The sequence below is a fragment of the Mauremys mutica genome, chromosome 4, assembly GCF_020497125.1.
Source record: "Mauremys mutica isolate MM-2020 ecotype Southern chromosome 4, ASM2049712v1, whole genome shotgun sequence".
NCBI classification, from domain to species: domain Eukaryota; kingdom Metazoa; phylum Chordata; order Testudines; family Geoemydidae; genus Mauremys; species Mauremys mutica.
In genome coordinates this window covers 97828558-97848138 of record NC_059075.1, presented here as the reverse complement: position 1 = coordinate 97848138, position 19581 = coordinate 97828558, and the positions used below count along the sequence as shown (strand labels likewise).

General features: G+C 38.7%; 1 protein-coding gene across 3 annotated transcripts in view; it reads right to left on the bottom strand.

Moving 5' to 3' along the window:
* The window catches only part of SBF2 (SET binding factor 2), a 595592-nt gene extending 576353 nt beyond the window's left edge, over positions 1 to 19239 (bottom strand). For all 3 annotated transcript variants that reach the window (XM_045015032.1, XM_045015034.1, XM_045015033.1), the window contains exon 1: positions 18924 to 19239. In XM_045015032.1, the coding sequence (XP_044870967.1) occupies positions 18924 to 18978 (55 nt within the window). In that variant the 5' untranslated portion in view covers positions 18979 to 19239. The remainder of the gene's footprint in view (positions 1 to 18923) is intronic.
* Positions 19240 to 19581: the final 342 nt, after the last annotated feature.

Genomic DNA, 19581 nt, shown 5'->3' with positions numbered 1-19581 from the left:
ATACTTCCTGTAGTACCACTAAGATAAAACATTTCAATAATATTTTGATCTTACAGAAATCTGATTTTTACAGAACAGCTGTAAAAACGTACATTAACAGTAAACCTATGTTGGGTACTCATCATTTCTTATACACACAAAATATTTTCAGGATATAGAGAGATAAATACATTTTACAAAGAATGATTCACATGTCTTGCTAGGACAAATATTTTGTCTGGACTGACTACACAGATTCAAAGAACAGCAAAACAACACATAATAGTATAACTAAGAATTTTCCACTAAGTCTGAATATTTCTTACGGCCCATATGTATTCAATAAAAACTGTTTACTCTTTTGCTGAACAAGTCATATTAATACATAAAAATCTAGCTGGTCACTTCTATTACAGAGTAGGATGACACACTTCAAAGACTAATACACATCTGCAGAAATATACATTACTGAGTACCTCTATATGATATATATATGCATATATATACATACACACCTGATATGCACAGGTAGCTTTGAAGTATCATCCCATAAGCATATATGCATCATGTACTGTAGCTAGAAGATGTGCTCCTTACTGTAACTTTAATAAATTAAGCACATCCTTTTCAATCACTTTGCAACAACTCTCTCTCTCTCTCTGGTGGTTCTTAATTTGGGCTGAAATCCATTCTTTTGGGAGTTTCACAAAATTTAACTCTCTGCACTCTGCTCTTCAGTGGGTTTCAATAAAGTTACTCTCCTGTAAAAAACAGGAGTAACATGATAATGAATCCATATTTTCATCTCTTTCCAAATCTCATTTTAAAAAAACAAAAACAAAAAAAACAACATTTTCTCCCTTGCCTTATATTTTAATTTCTTGCTCCTTCTCTTGTTAGACTCACTGTGAAACTGACCCTCAGTTGCTTTAAAGTTACCACAGCTTCATTTAAATTAATGGAACTACAAAGATTGCTGCAGTGCCAGCCGGTGCCAATTTAACTCTAGATCAATTTGAGAAACAATTTGAATGGAAAATGCTATATGAAACTTGGTATAGTATATTCAAAGGAAATAAAGCCAACACTGCTTTCAGGAGGTCCAACAGAAAGTGGGACAATTTTATGCACAAGTTGTTACCCTCACTAATTTTTCCACTGAAGATGACTTTTTAATCAAAGAAAATGTTAAAGCTTTTCATAGTGATTTTTTTTTTGCATTTATGTTTTGTCCAGCAGTCAACTCCTTGTACCAAATGTTTCTAGGCTTTTCTTATTTTGAGTGGTATTAAGGGGGACAAACCAAAGGCAAACTGATCTGGCACTAAAAGAAAGGTATTTAGTGTAAATAAATTTGTTCCACCTCAACAATCTTACCACAAAAATTCAGTTGCATTTCCCTTAACCAAAGAATTGAGTGAAATAATATAAATAATTTCTCAACTTTTTTTAAGCTCTTCAGTCCCACAAGTCACATTTGTGAACAGTTTTGAATATGGTAACAAAGAATTTAGGGGTGAATAGTTGTGTTAATTGCCTCTTTCAAACTTTGTTATCGTAGTATTAATTTAACAAAGAAAAATATTTTGCACTCATGTCTTAGAAAACGGTTAATGAGGCATAGATGCAGACTGAGAGAAATAAAATTTATCTCTAGGTGGGGGTCACTAACCACATATCCCAAATGCAAGTTTCTGAATTATTTATAAAATTCCCTCCTCAGATCCCATCAAGAACAAGGTCTATAGATTAAAAAGTAAGGCTTCAAAAGACATGGTGAAAGGTGCAAAAATGTATTGGGTTTATGCCCTTCATATCTCTTTTATGATATAAGAAGGCAGCCTTCAAATATTTTCCCCCACTTAAAAAAGAAAGAAAAAAACATTAGGAATATCAGGAATGAAATTCATCATTTGCATTGGATGGTCCAAGATTTGGGATGAGGTAGTAACACCACAATATGCTGACACTTGAGCTGTAACTTTTCTAGCCCTCAAGAGAGGACGGTGGATATTGAGTCTGAAGGCCCATTTCTGCAGGCTTACACTAATACTTAACTCTGCACCTGTGATTGGTCCCTTTGATTTCAACATAGCTGCATGTGTGTAAATCTTTGCAGGATGAGGGTCTAAGATTATAAGCCGTCAAGGTCACCACAATCCAACAAGGGTATATTTTTGTAAATATTAGTGCAAGTCCAAAATAATTGGGGAAGTTATAAAATCTTATTTCCAGTAATGTCAAAATAAAAATTATAGGATTTTTGCATATCTCTTTTGCAAATTTTAGGGAGCAAAGTTAATTTTGAGCAGGTAGTGCGTATTGCATATGATGACAATAAGTAATTAGGGATTATGCGGGAATAGAAATATGCTGTGCCCCTTAACTATTCATTGCTAGACTTAACATTTGGAGATTTTTGAAGTTAAACAAAAAATAAATTTTAAAAGGTATACTTTGAGGGAGGAGGGTGACAATGACACACACTTTCAACCTTAGCTCTTTCCAATTAAGTGTGTTTATGTGGTTGGTTGGTTTTGGAGGCCGGGAGTGGGGGGGGCGGCGGCTTAAAAAGAAATCTAAGAATGGTGTGTATGTAGTTTCATAGGAAAAGTATATAATGGTGCTGATAGATGGTAAAACTTACATATAGAAGTAAGTATGAGGATTTTTCTCTGAAGATCCTTAAATGTGTCCGGTGGCAAAGATTAACAGATTTATTTGGGCATAAGCTTTTGTGGATAAAAAAACCTCACTTCTTCAGATGCATGAAGTGAAAATTACAGATGCAGGCATTATATGATGACACATGAAGAGAAGGGAGTTTACCTCACAAGTGGAGAACCAGTGTTGACAGGACCAATTCGATCAGTGTGGATGTAGTCCACTCCCAATAATAGATGAGGTGGTGTCAATTCCAGGAGAGGAAAAGCTGCTTTTGTAATGAGCTAGCCATTCTCAGTCCCTATTCAAGCCCACCTGGGGAAGTGAGGAAACAGACTGACAGAGCGAGATGGGTACCCAGAAATCACCTACTAAAGGACAGGCCCAACAAGGAAAAACAGAATACCACTGGCCATCACGTAAAGCCCCCAACTAAAACCTCTCCAGCACATCATCAACGATCTACAACCTATCCTGGAAAACGATCCCTCACTTTCACAGACCTTGGGAGGCAGGCCAGTCCTCACTTACAGACAGCCCCCGAACCTGAAGCAAATACACACCACATCACAGAAACACTAACCCAGGAACCAATCCCTGAATCAAATCTCGTTGCCTAATCTGTCCCCATATTTACTCTAGCGACACTATCAGAGGACCCAACCACATCAGCCACACCAACAAGGGCTCATTCACCTGCACGTCTACTAATGTTATATATGCCATCATGTGCCAGCAATGCCCCTCTGCCATGTACATTGGCTAAACTGGACAGTCCCTATGTAAAAGAATAAATGGGCACAAATCAGACATCAGTAACATACAAAAGCCACTAGGAGAACACTTTAATCTCCCTGGACAGTCTATAAAAGATTTAAAAGTAGCTATACAGTAACTCTTCACTTTCAATTATAGTCCTGAAAAATGCGACTTTAAGCAAAACGATGTTAAGCGAATCCAATTTCCCCATAAGAATTAATGTAAACGAGGGGGTTAGGTTCCAGGGAATTTTTTTCACCAGACTATATATATATATATATATATATATATATATCTCTATATCACACAAACTATACGTTTTAAAAAAACAATTTAATACTGGTACACAGTGATGATGATTGTGAAGCTTGGTTGAAGTGGCGGAGTCAGAGGGTGGGATATTTCCCAGGGAATACCTTACTGCTAAATGATGAACTAGCAATTGGCTGATCCCTCAAGGGTTAACTCTCACACTCTACAAGGCAGCAGGAATGGAGGGAGGAGAGACAGCATCGCAGACAGGGACAGAGAGACACATCATGTGTGTGAGAGAAAGAAATGCACATTTCCCCTTTAAGTATACTGCCTTGTTAATTAGATCAGCTTGCTGAGACTGCAGCTGCTGCTGCCAGAAAGCTCCCTCCATCCTGAGCCCTGTTGTGTGTTCCCCCTGCTCTGTGGAAGATGGGGTGAGCAGGGGGGAGGGAGACACCCTGACAGCCCCCTTCTTTCTCCCCTCCCCCCGCATAGCAAGCAGGAGTCTCGGGGAGCAGCTCCAAGGCAGAGGGCAGGAGCAGCACATGGCAGTGGGGGAGGGATAGCTGCAATTGCTAGCCTGCTGGACAGCTGCTGCCGGGAACTTAGGAGACCAGGGAGCTGATAGGGGGAACTAATGGGGGGGCTGCTGGTCCACCCTGGTTCCAAGCCCCCACCAGCTATCTGCAACAGGCTGCTCTTCCTGCAAGCAGTGGACAAAGCAGGCGGCTGCCGAACGACATTAGAAGGGAGCATTGCACAACTTTAAATGAGCACATTCCCTAATTGATCAACAACGTAACAACAAAACGATGTTAACCGGGATGACTAAGTGAGGAGTTACTGTACTTGAACAAAAAAAAAAGTCAGAAAGAGCAACAGCAGAACTAAAATTCATTTGCAAATTTAACACCATTAGTTTGGGCTTGAATAGGGACTGGGTCTGGCTGGCTCATTACAAAAGCAGCTTTGCCTCTCCTGGAATTGACACCTCCTCATCTATCATTGGGAGTGGACCACATCCACCCTGATCAAATTGGCCCTGTCAACACTGGTTCTCCACTTGTGAGGTAACTCCCTTCTCTTCATGTGTCATTATATAATGCCTGTATCTGTAATTTTCACTCCATGCGTCTGAAGAAGTGAGGTTTTTTTACCCACGAAAGCTTACACCCAAATAAATCTGTTAGTCTTTAAAGTGCCACCGGACTCCTTGTTGTTTTTGTGGATACAGACTAACACAGCTACCCCCGATCATTAATCTGTGTGTGTCTGACCAATTTTTTTCCCCAAACACCACAGAAACATTTACCTTTGCCTTCAGAACAAATCTGACAATATTCAGACCAAGCCATTTTTCCAACCCAAAGATACTGGGTGGTTAAAATATGTTAAAATAGAAGTTGGTTGCAACTTTAGAATAATACTTTGCTATTTGAGGCAGTCTTCCATCCAAGGATGCCAAAAATCTTTGTTAACATTAAGGAATTATGTCTCACAACCACCCTTCAGCAGGGATACACTGCCATCCTGATCTTATATATGAAGAAGCATATATGAAGAAGCTAAGTCACAGCAATATTAGATGACTTAATCAAAGGAACACAAAATCTGCAGCAGAGATGGAACTAGAATACAGCTGTCCTGGTTTCCATCCCTCTCCTTTAGCCACAAGACATTATAAGTTCTTGGGGTAGAGAGTGTCTAATTACATATTTGTACCGGGCCTAGCAAAATCGCCTCTCCCCCACCCCCAAGTCCAATCTTCACTAGGGCCTTTAGGCATTACTGTGATACAAATCAATAATCATTCCTCTCCATTTTTGTAACTAACAATCATAAATAAGCAGAGATGTCAATATTAAAGAGAGGATAACAGATGCTGAAGAGAAACAACAAGGAATATAGTTTTAAAATCCTAACAGACCAAAAAAAGACATGGCAGTAAATTACATTTAAAAATCCTGTTTTGTTTTGGGGTTTGTTTGTTTTTGTTTTTGCTTCCACTAAACATGAATGTAAATGGAAATTTAGTTTATAAAAGTCTTCTCCAAGCCCTGCTTTCTGTCGGTCATAATTCTATTTCTTATTCAACTATTGTTCATTTCTGGACTCCTGGTCAGTAAAGGATTTTACTCCTCTACTGTTAGAAAAATACTGCTCCTGTAGCAATTAGCAAGTTTTTGATTTGGCCACATCATTATCTCAAAAAAACCATTAAAATTTGAAAAGGTGTAATTCTGTTCCTTGGTGAAAAATACATATTCATACACAATACTACTAATTTAATGAAAACTCTGCAATGATCATATTGCCTATCATAAATAGCTACTATGGGGTACAAGCTCCAAAAACAAAAGAGAAGATGAATATATATTAAAAATTACCTATAGAAAAATTAATGTTGTATAATGAATCTGTTCTAGTCTCACAAAAAACAGTGTATTTATCAACATGGCAACAAAATATCAGGTTTTTTAGAGTATCATAACTTGAATCAACATTGTTTACTCAGCAACAGTATCATTATTTACCTAGATTACAGTCAAACAGGAAACACCATTTTGTAAAGAGTGCAGAATTCAGAATAGCTAATACATGGTTCCACATGATTTTGTTTTCTTTTTCAATTCTACAGTATTGGAAAACATGTGACTCTTCTTTTGGCTGACACTCTGAACTGTAATGAAACACGTTATAGCTACATAACACTGAAGCTTACCTCTGCAATAACAGTGTCTACAATAAAAACATATCAGTATAGTTCTACTATACCTAATGACTGAAAAATAATTGTTCTGTAGGGCTTCTGTCGTGTTTTAGAACCAATGGGAAGTTTTGAACATATTGGAACTACAAACTCTGTTGCCCTACTACCTCGAAAGGCATAGTTTTTGCTCTCTCTACACACACACAAATATTTTATTTCAATCTATAAATGCATTAAAATGCATCCATTCCAGGCTCTGGGACCCCTACTATCACTGATCTTATGAGAGAGACACACAACCTAATCAGTTTCCCCCTTTACAAAAACTAGTCTGTCCCTTCTGGCCTTAAACTCTATGAGGTACATCTACATTTGATCTGAGAGGTGTGATTCCTGGTTTTGTAGATGTATCTGCACTCTCTCTGCTCGAGCTAGCATTTAAAAATAGCAGCGCATCTGTAGCAACATGGATAGCAACTTGGGCTGGCTGCCTGATTACAGATCCAGGGGTCAGGTGGGTTGTACTCGTGTCAGCTAATCCAACTGACCACACTGCCGCAAACACACTGCTATTTTTAGGCAGCTAATGCGGGTACATCTACACAAGCCAGGAATCACACCTTCCAGATCAAAAGGTAGGTGTACCTTATAGAGTTTAAGGCAAGGAAGGACCATTAGATCATCTAGTCTGACCTCCTGTATACCACAGGCCATCAACACCACCCAGAACCCACACACTAAACCCAACAACTGAAATGAGACCAAAGTAAATGAGACACACAAAAGACTAGATTATGTGCCACAAACAGAATAAGAGGGATGGAGGTGCACCTTAAAAAGACAAAATACTCCCATTCTGTCTGAAACCTAATGTTCCCCAAAAGTCTTGCAGAATACCCTAAAGATCAGCAAGTTCAGGCTATTCTAGACCCAGGGGGAGTGAATCCCACATTCAAAGGACCTTCACAGAGAATGCTCTGCCAGCAGCTTCTCTCTTCTACTGAGGAAACTCCAGCTCAAGTGGAGAAGCCCACCAGAAACCATGCATATTATAGACGATAAGAGTCTCACACAACCTCTCCACTCCCACCCACTCCCCAAAAATCTCATTACCCACCGAGTACCCGTCTTCTGCACCACACAAAACCATTTTCGGGGTCGGTGAGCAATTTCCCCAATAGGATGTTTGGGGTCCCTACTGACTACTTTTGAAATGCTCTATTCTTTCCTAGTACCATCCACTCCAGGCAGATTCAACAACAACATCTTGTGATCGACTGTATCAGAAGTTGCTAACAGCTAATACTAGCATGAATATCAGCTCACTGTCTACTCCTGGAGGAGATCAATGCATCAAGTGTAGTTTCTGTGCCAAAGAGATCTATCTGAAGGACAAGAGGTTGTGAGAGTTGCTATGCAACAACCTTTTCAATCAACTTTCAAAAAAGGAAGACTGAAGAGAGGCTGGTAACTAGCCAGATTGTCAGTGCCTATAAGAAGGGTAGGATGTTGGGTTGTCAATCTCCACAGATGTTGGACCCAGGGGCCCTCCCAACTTGCTTTCACTAGTTAGGCAGGCCATGAGTTTGAAATTCTTCCACTACCTCTAGTAAAATTCAGTAATTCATTGTGTTAAACTAACTGTTTAAACTAATTGTTGGCTGTTAGTAGTCTAGTAATGTAGAGTCTCTGTCTTTATACTGAAGCTCACATGTGCACTTGTGCTGGGACAGTCGCATGATGTGATTATGAACTAGGAACTGCTCTGCAGGGTAGTAACATGAGAATTTCTTAAGAAGGTTTATTTGCATTTTTGAAGTGTGGGGGTAAGTCAAGTAGGATGCTGCTGTCTTTGAAGGATTTTATTATTTTGTCTATGCTGTTTTCTCAAGAAACCCTAGCACACAGGGACTGATTTTTAAATTTAAAAGAAAAAACCACGGTAGAGCTAGCGCATGCAATAGTGTCACAGAATTACACAATAAGTAGGAATTCAGATTAAATGGTTTAAGTTTTAATAAATGGTGGCATTTACAAATGTGTGCTTTTCAACAGAGATCACTGACAGCCTTGTTTTGTGTCCTGTCAGTTAATAGTTAGATAGTTAATACTTTATAGTTGAGAGAATTATGCCTGTTTACATTAGCTGAGAATCTGGCCCCGAGAGCACTCAAACTCTTTCAAAAAGCTGCCAAGAACTAAATCTTACTCCCCACTATTTTTTCCTCTAATAAAAACTGGTAATCTAGAAGAATTAAGTATTTAAATTTCCTTGTACTGTACAAAACTGAACACCATAAACCAAAGATAACTGTATAGGTCAATTTCATCACAACATTAAAAAGTGCAAAGATAGACTATATTACCTATTAGTTGAACTTAGACTTTAGCTAAACAAAGATCATAGTATAAGAAAGAAAGAAAGAACACCAATCAATGCTTTTTTTGAACATTGCCTCTTATAAAGACTGTTTTCGGTTGCTTATAAATTTTCCAAACTTTAACCATTTTGACTGAAGTTTTCTATGCTGTGACCTGCCTGTGGCTTTTTTTTTTTTTTTTTTTTTTTAATTTCAGCCACAATGGGTCAGCCATTTCTGAGAATGAGGCCAGGGAAAAAGACATGGTCTTCTTCATATTAAAAAAATTCTAGTGACCTTTTGTTTGAAATGCTCTATCATCCCCATAGTTTGGGGAAGAGACTGAAATGTGGACGGGGCACAGGAGGAGGCAACCTTTTTGCCAGTGATGTACCTTTTGCCATCCCCATGAAAATCCACCCAAATTTGGCCAAGTTATAAGCCTTTGGAGGAAAAAGTTGCAGTTCACATATACTCAATAGAGACTTCTTCAATTTTAATAGCTAAAATCTCCAAAGATTCCATCCTCACCGACCACACTGGGGTCTCAAACCACCTAATCCCTACACATACTATCCCCACAGAACATGCTCCATCCCCTCACAGCTCTTATGTGAGGGGACTGTGCATGCTCTATCCTCACTGAGCAAATGAACAAGACCTCAGAAGATTTTCCCCGTAACTGCTGCCCTGGACTGAGATGGGACCAGGCACTGGAACTGACAGCCTGTCTCAAGGACACACTCATACCCCGCTGGCACCCAGATGGCTTGGAGGAGGATGTGCTCTGATCTGAAAGCAAAGGGGACAAAAGCCAGGCTAGGGGTGAGGGAAAGTAGTAGACTGGAGACTTGGACAGATGGAGAGACTGGGACTTGGGTAAGAAGCCTGAGAAGTGGAGATTAGGACTGAGTAGACAAAGAGAATGGGACTAGGACAAGGAGCCAGGAGCAGAGAAAAGAAAGGATAGGTTGGAGAGGATGGAACAGAAGACATCAGGCTTAAGAGACATGTGAAGAGGATCCTGCCCACTAAAGAATACGCTCCTCCAGATGCTGCAATGAAGCCCAAGAGTCCTGAGTCTCACCATTCCTCTGCAGTCAGCAAATATCTGTGAATCCCACTGGCAAAATGCATGTCTCATCCCTCTCTGCTGACCCCCATAGAAGATGACAAGCTACAATTGCCATCAGTTACTCCATTAGCTCAAGTGGCGAGGTCTGAAGAGTGGATCTAAAGGTTCCAACCCTGCTGATGACCTATGTGGATGTCAATATGATCCCACATGATAGAATTTATTTCAGATTTGCTTTTTTTTTTTTAAGGTAGGAAATAATTAAGATTATTAAGATTGCAAAATCAAGCACTGAAGTTAGGAAATCCCAGAACTAAGATTGTCAGTGGAACTGTAATTTTGCCTCTTTGGGTATATGCATTATGATATAATGTTTAATTATGATTATTCACTATATTTTCCACAGGGTCCTTGCTTCGTTCAGTGCACAGAATGGATCTGCTCTGGGATTTATCATGGTGAAGGAGGTAGGGGGCCTACAGGAAGATAAAGGATAGTCTCATGGTTAAAGCAGTTGAATGCTGCCCTGGAGGACATGGATTCTATTCCTCCTCTCCCTCAGAATTCCTATGTGATGCTAATGAAGACAATGAAACCAAAATTTTCACAAGTGGTCACTAACTTCGTGTTTCTTGTTTTCTGGGGCCCATCTTGAGACCCTGATGAATGATCTGCAGAAGTGCCAAGAACTCTCAACTGCAACTGAAGTCAATGGGAGATGTGTCTGAATCTACAGAGTTCTATATATTGCTAAGTGCTCTCAAAAAATAAAATCAGGTCCCACCCATCTCAAATTGGGCACACCAAAATTAGTGGATACTTTTGATCTTGATCTCTCTGTGCCTCCGCTCCCCATCTGTAAAATGGGGATTATAATATCCCTCTTCCTCACAGGGGTCTTGGGGGGGAAAAATTACTAATGTTTACAAAGCACTCAGATACTATAGTGATGAATGCCATAGAAAACCCAACAAGGAAATTAATAATTCCATTTTCAGAGCAAGGTAAGAACAGTGTGCAGAAAGTAAGCATGGGGCCACACATTGCGAATAAAACAAAATATTGTTAGTGGCTCATTAATTAAGCATTGTCCACTGGGAGTACTGAATGAGACAGGAGTCCTGTATAACAAAAAATAGTACATAGTCATTAATTACATGACTATCTTAACGCATTTGCACAGGGGCCTCATTAAGGTTGCACAGGCAACTTTAATTCTAGCATTTCCTAATGTGAGTGCTTCACTTTGCAACCTTAATAATATTCTTTTAATGTAATTATGTGTATAATTATTCATAAAGGTTATCAAGTGTCCCAAATAGTTTTGTAGAATCTTCTTAATACCTGTGATTATGATGATCTTCAGAATTTGTACATGTTAGCATTTCCATCAACACCCAAACATGCAAAAAGGGCACTCAAGGTTCACTGATCCTGGCCAACTCTTGGTTTTGTCTACAGCATTAAGCATTTGGTACCTTTGTATATTTTAACAGAGATTTTGTATTTTCCATGCTTTATTATATTTGCTGTGTTCCCAAGAAAATTGTGTTCTAAACAATATTACAGATTATTGTATGAGTTGGTTCCATTGTTTGACCATACTGAAATTGCAGGAACAAGATTTGGAAAATTAATTTAGAAGCAATTTAAAAAGCCAAATAAAATCACCGTATCCCCAAGTCACTGACTAATAAATAAATAAGTCATATTCTCTGCCCAGTATGCAGGGATTTAGCAGTTAAATAACAACTAACACGAAAGAGATTGTTCGTGACTTCAGAATAGGACGTTAACACTATAGGTGCAATTTATTCTTTAAAAAAAGGCAAGTAGTACACAAATTGACATAAATTATCCTAAAACAACAGAAATCAAACACCTTCAATACAATCACATTAATCTAGTCATCCATCACAGTGGTCATTGTTAGATTAGCACTAACAACTTGCAAACCTTGCATTACTCTGCAAAGTTGGAGTAGAAGGAGATCATCAGCAAGTTTTCCCCCACAATTTATCAGTTTATATGGTATAGATTTTAGCAATATTTTTCAAAGCTGAACACTGCAACTACTGTTTCCTGTTCGAAAATTATGCCACAATTTCAGTTCCCCACTTTATGAGCTGCAGCTATTGGGAGTGAGTTGCTATCATACTGATATTTTAAATTCATGTCAATGAAGCACCAGAGCAGTATAATTATCTTCCCTAGTGTTATATGATAAGGCTACTATGTTTGTTATATTGCAAGAGTTAAAAATGCAAGTCACCATTGTTTCCTACTGCACAATATGTTTGTAGTTATAGAATCCCAGGGTTTTAGCAGTGTTCAAACTTGCACAATGTAATATGCTGGCCAAGAAGACAAGAATACACCGTGTCAAGCAGAAACATCCTTTAGTTAGATATAAAACTGCAGTATGTTAATTCAAGACTGCCACAGAATAAAAGAGAGCAATTATTTCTCTGTTGCAATTTAGTCTTACAATATCCCTGAAGACATAAAATGTTCATTATCTTTCCTTACTAAACAATGCCAGGACAAGTTAAACTAGTTTCTGGACATGCGTGCACAGTAAGCATGTGTGCCTTCTGGACATTAAATTTTAAACTGAAATAGCTGTATGAAATGTTTCTCTATTAAATGAATACTCTTTTCTTGCTATTATCACTGTGAAAGGGAGATCCAGCGGACAAGGTTCAAAATCCAAGTTTTGAAGAAAGTGTCAGAACAAGAAGGTATAACTTCACTTTCAGAGTTGCAGTATTTTCTTAAATTACGAATTAGTGATTCAGAGTAACCAATTTCAATTACAATGAACAGCTTAAATAAATAAATATGCTTATATTGGTAGCAAATCTTTGAATCTTAGTTTTCACAGATCAGAGAATGTCAATGGAAAAGAACATAAGAAACATATTTCTGCTTTGCCTTAATGCCTACGTAACAGTGGATTATATTTTAACGAAGATTACACTACTCATGTGTCAAGTATCAGAGGGGTAGCCGTGTTAGTCTGGTTCTGTAAAAGCAGCAAAGAATCCTGTGGCACCTTATAGACTAACAGACGTTTTGCAGCATGACATGAGCTTTCGTGGGTGAATACCCACTTCTTCGGATGCAAGTGGTGGAAATTTCTACTCATGTGACAACCTTCTGTTACAACTTCATTTTTCCCTATACACCAAGTGACTGATATTGATCATGTGTGATTACTAATGTCTTATCCAATGCACAATATTGAGTAGCTGCATTCTGATTTAGCTCAGAGCAGATTTTGTGCTTTGATGAAGCACTAATGCTCCTTTGCCACAAAAAGGATAGGGCTTTTTTGTTTGTTTTGTTGGTTTCTTTGTTTTAGATATATTGTACTTTTAGGACTAGACTGCAACTAGCCCTCATGTAGTTGTGGCACAAATAGGGGAGTCAAGTAACAACCTGATTTCCTACACTCCTCCTACTTCAGTATCTCTTTTTGTGGGGGGAAGGGGTTTATTTAAGAGAGGAAGAAAGTGACTTTCCTTGATTTATGGAGCAGCCAAATGCCTGTCCTGGATACTATATGTGATATTACTTTAAATATGAAAAGACTACTTAGCACTTATTATGAAGTTACACACCAGTTACATCATCTCCAAAAAGACTTATCATAAAAAAAAAATCATTCTAATTCTAGCTGGAGTTTGTTTTGTTTTAACTGAAATGGGCACAATATCATTCTTCTGTTTATAAGCAAACTGATCACAGAAAAGTTAACTGAATCAAAACAAAAATACCACATCTTAGGAATTTCTTCTGCCCACTTCACTTCATGCTCTCTTATCTAGCTTCACAATCTAACAAGATGTGAAGCTAGGTAAGAGAAAGTGATTTCTTTAAATTAAACAAGATTACATGATTTTGAAAGTGAAGGTACAGGCAGTTATAGTATGATCATTTGTCACATTAGAATTTATTAATCATTGTAATAGTCAATAAAAATTAAGTACTCAAGCCTTATTCCGTTTTTTATACATAGAACCACTGAATACCAGGAGCAAGAGTAATGCAGACTAATTGTTGTTTAGTTTTAGAAAAAATATTTACAAAAAATAACAGATTCTCTCTGTTTTGGCAATTTTTAGAGTTTACTTTATTATATACTGTATTGCATCTCAATTACATGCAAGTTCTTTTTCCAATGTTTTAATTAAAGAAAAGCCATGGTGCGTGTATGGGCAAATTAAACATGCCCAATATTTAGTTTCTTTCTTTGCCACTACCATTTTGTTTATGTTTTGGGAAAGCAATACAATCTTGTCTCTCTCGCATACCTTTTTGAATAAGGCCATATGTAAATTCAAGCGATGAATTCGTGATTAGGGTTTATACCAGCAAAAAACAAAAACACAAAAAACAAGAAGCAGCATGTTTTCTCATGCCCTTGTGTGATCCTTGCAAACATCTGTGCACTTCCCTAAATCCCATCAACATTCCATTATGCAAAACACATTATATGGGAATTCTTGTTGTAAAGCACATCAAACACACTTCAAAACCCATGGAAAAAAAAAAGTCATAGAATGCACATGAAGTGGTGTTTTTTGATTCATGGGGCCTACATTTTCCAACTGCTACATTCTTTGCAAAGAAATCTCAGTATGTGCCCTTTGGACTATTTCTGCAGCAACTCTCCATTATACTAACGGGCTGTATAACAAAAATTTTCTCCATCCCAGTAAGAGCTCACATACGTAGATGAAGTCCTAGTTACAATGGACCTGAGCTTGCATTCCTTGTGCACCTAAAACTTCTTTTGAAGTCACTGATAATTCTGGGTGTGTAAGGGATACAGCAGTAGAAACTGAAGTCAGCAAGCATTTAATGTGACAAAAGTGAAGGAGTCAGATTTAACATGTGTAGCTCTATAATTGTTAGTTCAGAATAAAAGTCAGAGCAGTAACTAACAATTATAGAGCTACATGTATTAAATCTGACTCCTTCACTTTTGTCACATTAAATGCTTGCTTATTTCACTTCCCACAAGGGCTGCTGCATCCCTTCACACCCAAAATGATCAGTGACTTCAAAAGAAGTGTTGAGAGCACAAGGAATGCAAGCTCAATTTAACTGCAACTAAGACTCCAATCTGCATACGTGGGCTCTGACATCCACACAGAGTACATCCAAGATAAGCAGGGCTTGATCATGGTACAAGGGTCTATATGTGTGAATACAATTGCAGAACTGAGATTCAACTGTGCATGCATCACTCACATGTATGTATACTGACGGTTATAAGCATCATGGGGCAAGTCAACAAGAATAATTTTCCTTCTTGAAACTTTCAACTGTTAGTAAATGGGTGCACAAAAAAAGTCACATACTTATTATCAGAAAAGTTGCATGGAATTGTATACAATGCCTACAAAAAATAATTTTGTTAGTTTTTAAGGTTGCTAGATTTTATAGCTCAATATCACAAACCATAAATAGCAGGGTAATAAGCAGTTGTACAGACACCCTCTCCCAATAAAAGCTACCACTCCAATTCCATATGATCATGCACAGGTACACTGTCCCATTGACTTCAGCAGAAGTCCGTGTAAGAGTGCACCTACAGACAGTCAAATGCAGGATCAGGACCCAAATACTTCTATACTTGCAATGTATTTTTAAAACTGATTCAGGATTAGATACAACATGCTACCTGACAATTGGTGTCAGTGAATGTCTGCCATACTTCCAACTAACAAAGACTGAAAAATCTAATCAAAGGAGTTAGATTAATCCACCAATTGTGTGTGACTGACACACTGATGGTAGCTCCAAGTCAAAGCTGATCACACTAACAGGGTGGCATAGGGAAGCTTATAATGCCACAGCTGTACATCTATTTCATGAATAAACATAGGATTAAATCAACAGGATGGTGAAAAGGTGCTGTATTGACAATCATAAAAATCATTTCATAATAAGTTAAAATATTTTTTAAAGGTGAAGAAAACATTATAGAGGCTTCACTAATTTTAAACTCTACATTCCTTATTTGGGGATTACCATGAAACTAAACTCAATTAGGAAGTACGAACCAATGCACCAGTAAATTGCTAAATGTTATAATTTTGAAACATCCAAGTATAAATAATCAACTAAGTGGGAAAATTGTCAGCACATGTTTGCTATGGATCAAGTGCCAGGTGAAATAGATTTGCTTTTGTAATAAGAAGGATGGTCTTGTCATTAGGACACCGCACTGTGACTGAGGAAATTTGGGTTGAATTCTCAACTGTGGGTAAATCCATTCATCTCTCCTTGCCTGAGTTCTTCATCTGTAGAGTAGGGATAATCCTTCCCCACCTCATGGGAGTGCTGTGAGGATAAATTTGTTAGTGTTTGTGAGGCACTCGGACACTAAATTGATGAGGGCCATGTAAAAAATAAGACTATAATAAACAGTATCTTTCTCCCTTTTTCAGGTTTCAGAGTAGCAGCCGTGTTAGTCTGTATCCGCAAAAAAAACAGGAGTACTTGTGGCACCTTAAAGACTAACAAACCGCCTATTGGATCAGGAGTTGTAACACTGATGTGGAGAGTATTTTCTGCCAATAAGAACTCTAGAAATAGTTTCTTAAACTACATGAAATATATTTCAAGATTTTAAAAATTTATTCTGAGTCTATTTGAAAGTATTTAGAGAAGTTGGTGTAACAGGTTTTTTGCATTTTCATTAAAGACAAACATTTTTCACTTCCGTTAAAAGTTAAAACAATCTAATATATCAAAACAAGTGCCTTTTAAAAAGAGAAAGTGAAGAGAAAATGTCTATACACAATGACTTATTTAAAACCATCAAGAATAATTATATGTTTATCTTAGGGAAATATTTTGAGCCCATTTATTTCATATAGAAGGAAATGGAATAAATACAACAAAAAGAACTTTGGAATTTCACAAAAGAAAAAAAAGTTAGTACTCTGCGTATTATGGAATTGCACGTGGGGGTGAAGGAATCTGGAATACAGTGCATGCCTAGTCTTCTGGAGAATGTTGTTTTCTCTCATAGATTTTGAACAGTAGGTGTTAAAACAGCAGCAAACCCATTCAATAATAACTTCTGATTTCTCTGTTAGGTCTAAACTAACTATTTCAGGACACGGACTCTTTAAATTAAGGTCCCCATCCTGGAAGCTTTTATGCATGTGTATAACTTTACACAAGGGAGTAATCCAGAAGTCAATGAGATGTGCATGAAGTTATGCATGTGCTAAAGTGCTTGCAGGATCAGGGTCTTACAAATACAGACATTTGTCCAATTCTGATCTGTCAATTTACTTCATATAGTGAAGATGTCAAAGCTGACTGCACACCCTTAAAAAAAGCAATCTACATATTTGTCTCTTCCCCTTAATGGCCCTTGGCTTCTTGCACCCTACTTCCACTTCACAGTGCTTCATAAGTCCTATAATTTCACCATTGGAATTAGAAAAGACAATACATATTGCAATGCACAGACAAAATGATGTGTGAATTCTAGAAGGAACACCAAAACTTTTATGGACAGATTTTTATCCAAGCCATACAAACCTTCTAAATACAATATATAGATTTAATAGATTTTATTTTTCTGTTAAAGAAAAAGAAAGATGCCAAACTAACCCTTTATTATGTATATTTTGAAAATACATAAAGGAAGCTATGGAGTAACTATTACCTTCAGAGAGTCCACGAATACAGATTCAAGTACAAGATTTAAATATGGTTTGTTACATGTAGCCTTGGGCATTTATAAAAAGCATTTAATTATTTAAAATCCTGGTTAATGACAATAGCTGATTAAACGCTCACCCTAAAATATTCACTGAAAAGCAAGTCTGTGTGTATTTGTGTACCAGTCAACAACTCAACTGAAAATTAAAATACATCAGTATGAGGGTTGAAAGTTTCTTCAGCAATATCCATAAACAAGTGATGTCATGTCATCATTAACAAATATAGTCAGAGAATAAAAGAAATATTTCAACTTTTCTTTGCCTCTAAGGTTGCATACCGGACATAAATAATGTTTCCCCCTCTCATCTGACCAGAGGAGCAGAAACATTTTTGCTGTGTCAATTCCATAACAGGCAACCTTACAGAGCCTACAAAATGCCATTACTACCTATACTAAATCATCAATGGCACCTCAGTGAGGCGGTGATTAACAATTGTTTGTCCCCAAACAAAAGGACAATAACCCCAATTGGTTTCCAGGAAGATCCTACTTAATCTTTCTTTTAGCATTAAATTTACTATTCTGCTAAACAAAATATTTTGAAAAACTACATACACAAAGAGGTAGGAGAAAGGAATAACAAAAATATTATTCCTTACAGAGAAAACACCTCATAAAATAACAAACATGAATCCCCACCTGGGGATTCTTGTTAAGCTAACATTTAAAGGCTCTTCTAATGAATAATTTTTATGATGTAAATTATGAGGCATTTAAAATCTCTCGTTCTTTTTTCACAATTGCCCTCCTTCAAATGATCAAAATGGCTCCTGGAAAGCACAACAGCCTACATCCAAGTGAAATTACCAATAAGTGACAGGATCAGAATGTCACCTCTTCTGCTGAAAATGAGCATCCCAACCCCCAACCCCCACCCCCTGCATCGGTCATAACTCGCTCAGGATGTGACAGGAGCTTTAGTGCTGGGAGGGACAAGGAGGGGGATTTACTAGTGTGTTTCTATTTTCATTGGCAGATTTTGAAAGCCACTCCACACATGCCCGTGCTCTGGGAAGGTCCTGGAGCAAACCTGCCCGCCTTCATCGCAGGAAGAGAATCCCCTTCTTCCCCCTCCAACCTATCCACCGTCCTGGGGAGGAAATTAACCCCCTGCCAAACTAGTCCCCTTCGTGAAAGCAACCCCCTGAGCCCCCACCAACCTGGGGAGAGGCAGTTACCCCATCCCCCCTGCCAACCTCTCCAGTCCCGAGGAGAAGTGCTCCCCTCTCCCCGCAGCAGCCTCTGGCACACAATGTCCACACAGCCTCCACCTCCTCCTCCTCCTGGGGGCCTGCGTGACACCACGGGGCGGGGGGAGGGCGGCCAGACACCACACACCAGCATTACACACACAGCCACACCTACCTGTCTTCTCATGGTCATAGCCCACCACAATGAAATAGTCAGCCAGCCTAGCCATGGCTGAGAAGCGCCTGCCTCAGCCCCCACCGCCCCTGCCAGGACTGAGGCTGCTGCTGCTGCTGGGGAACTCAGCATCCTGCCCCCTGCTCCAGCAGGAGAAGCAGCACCTCAGCCATGTTGGACACCCAGCCGCGCTCTGCGCCTGCGCGCCCCCTCGGCCGCTGGGCTGTGACCCCGCCGCGGCTGGGCGTGGGCTGCGGGGTTTACAAATAGCACGCGGAGCGGCGGCGCGAGGGGATGCTGTTGGGGCTATTGTTCGCCTTGCCCAGCACGCGATTGAATTCGGGACGGGCTCCCTTTTAGGTGTAGAGGCAGCGGCGGGGTGCAGCGTCCTCCCGCTTTATTTGCATTTCGCGATTGCACACCGCACGGGAAAACAAATAAATATGCAAAGATCTCTCCCAAAATAAACGTGCCTGTTCGCATTCTGCGCTTGAATTTGAGCCCTCCCTATTACAAAGGTTGCAGCAAGGTAGTTTACCCATGCATATTAGTGCATGCAAAAAAAAATCTCTCTCTCAAAGATACCCACCCAAAGATCATTTTCTCCTGTAAAGGTTGCAGCAAGATGTATGTTGTTCCTTCCTTGTATTTATAGTTT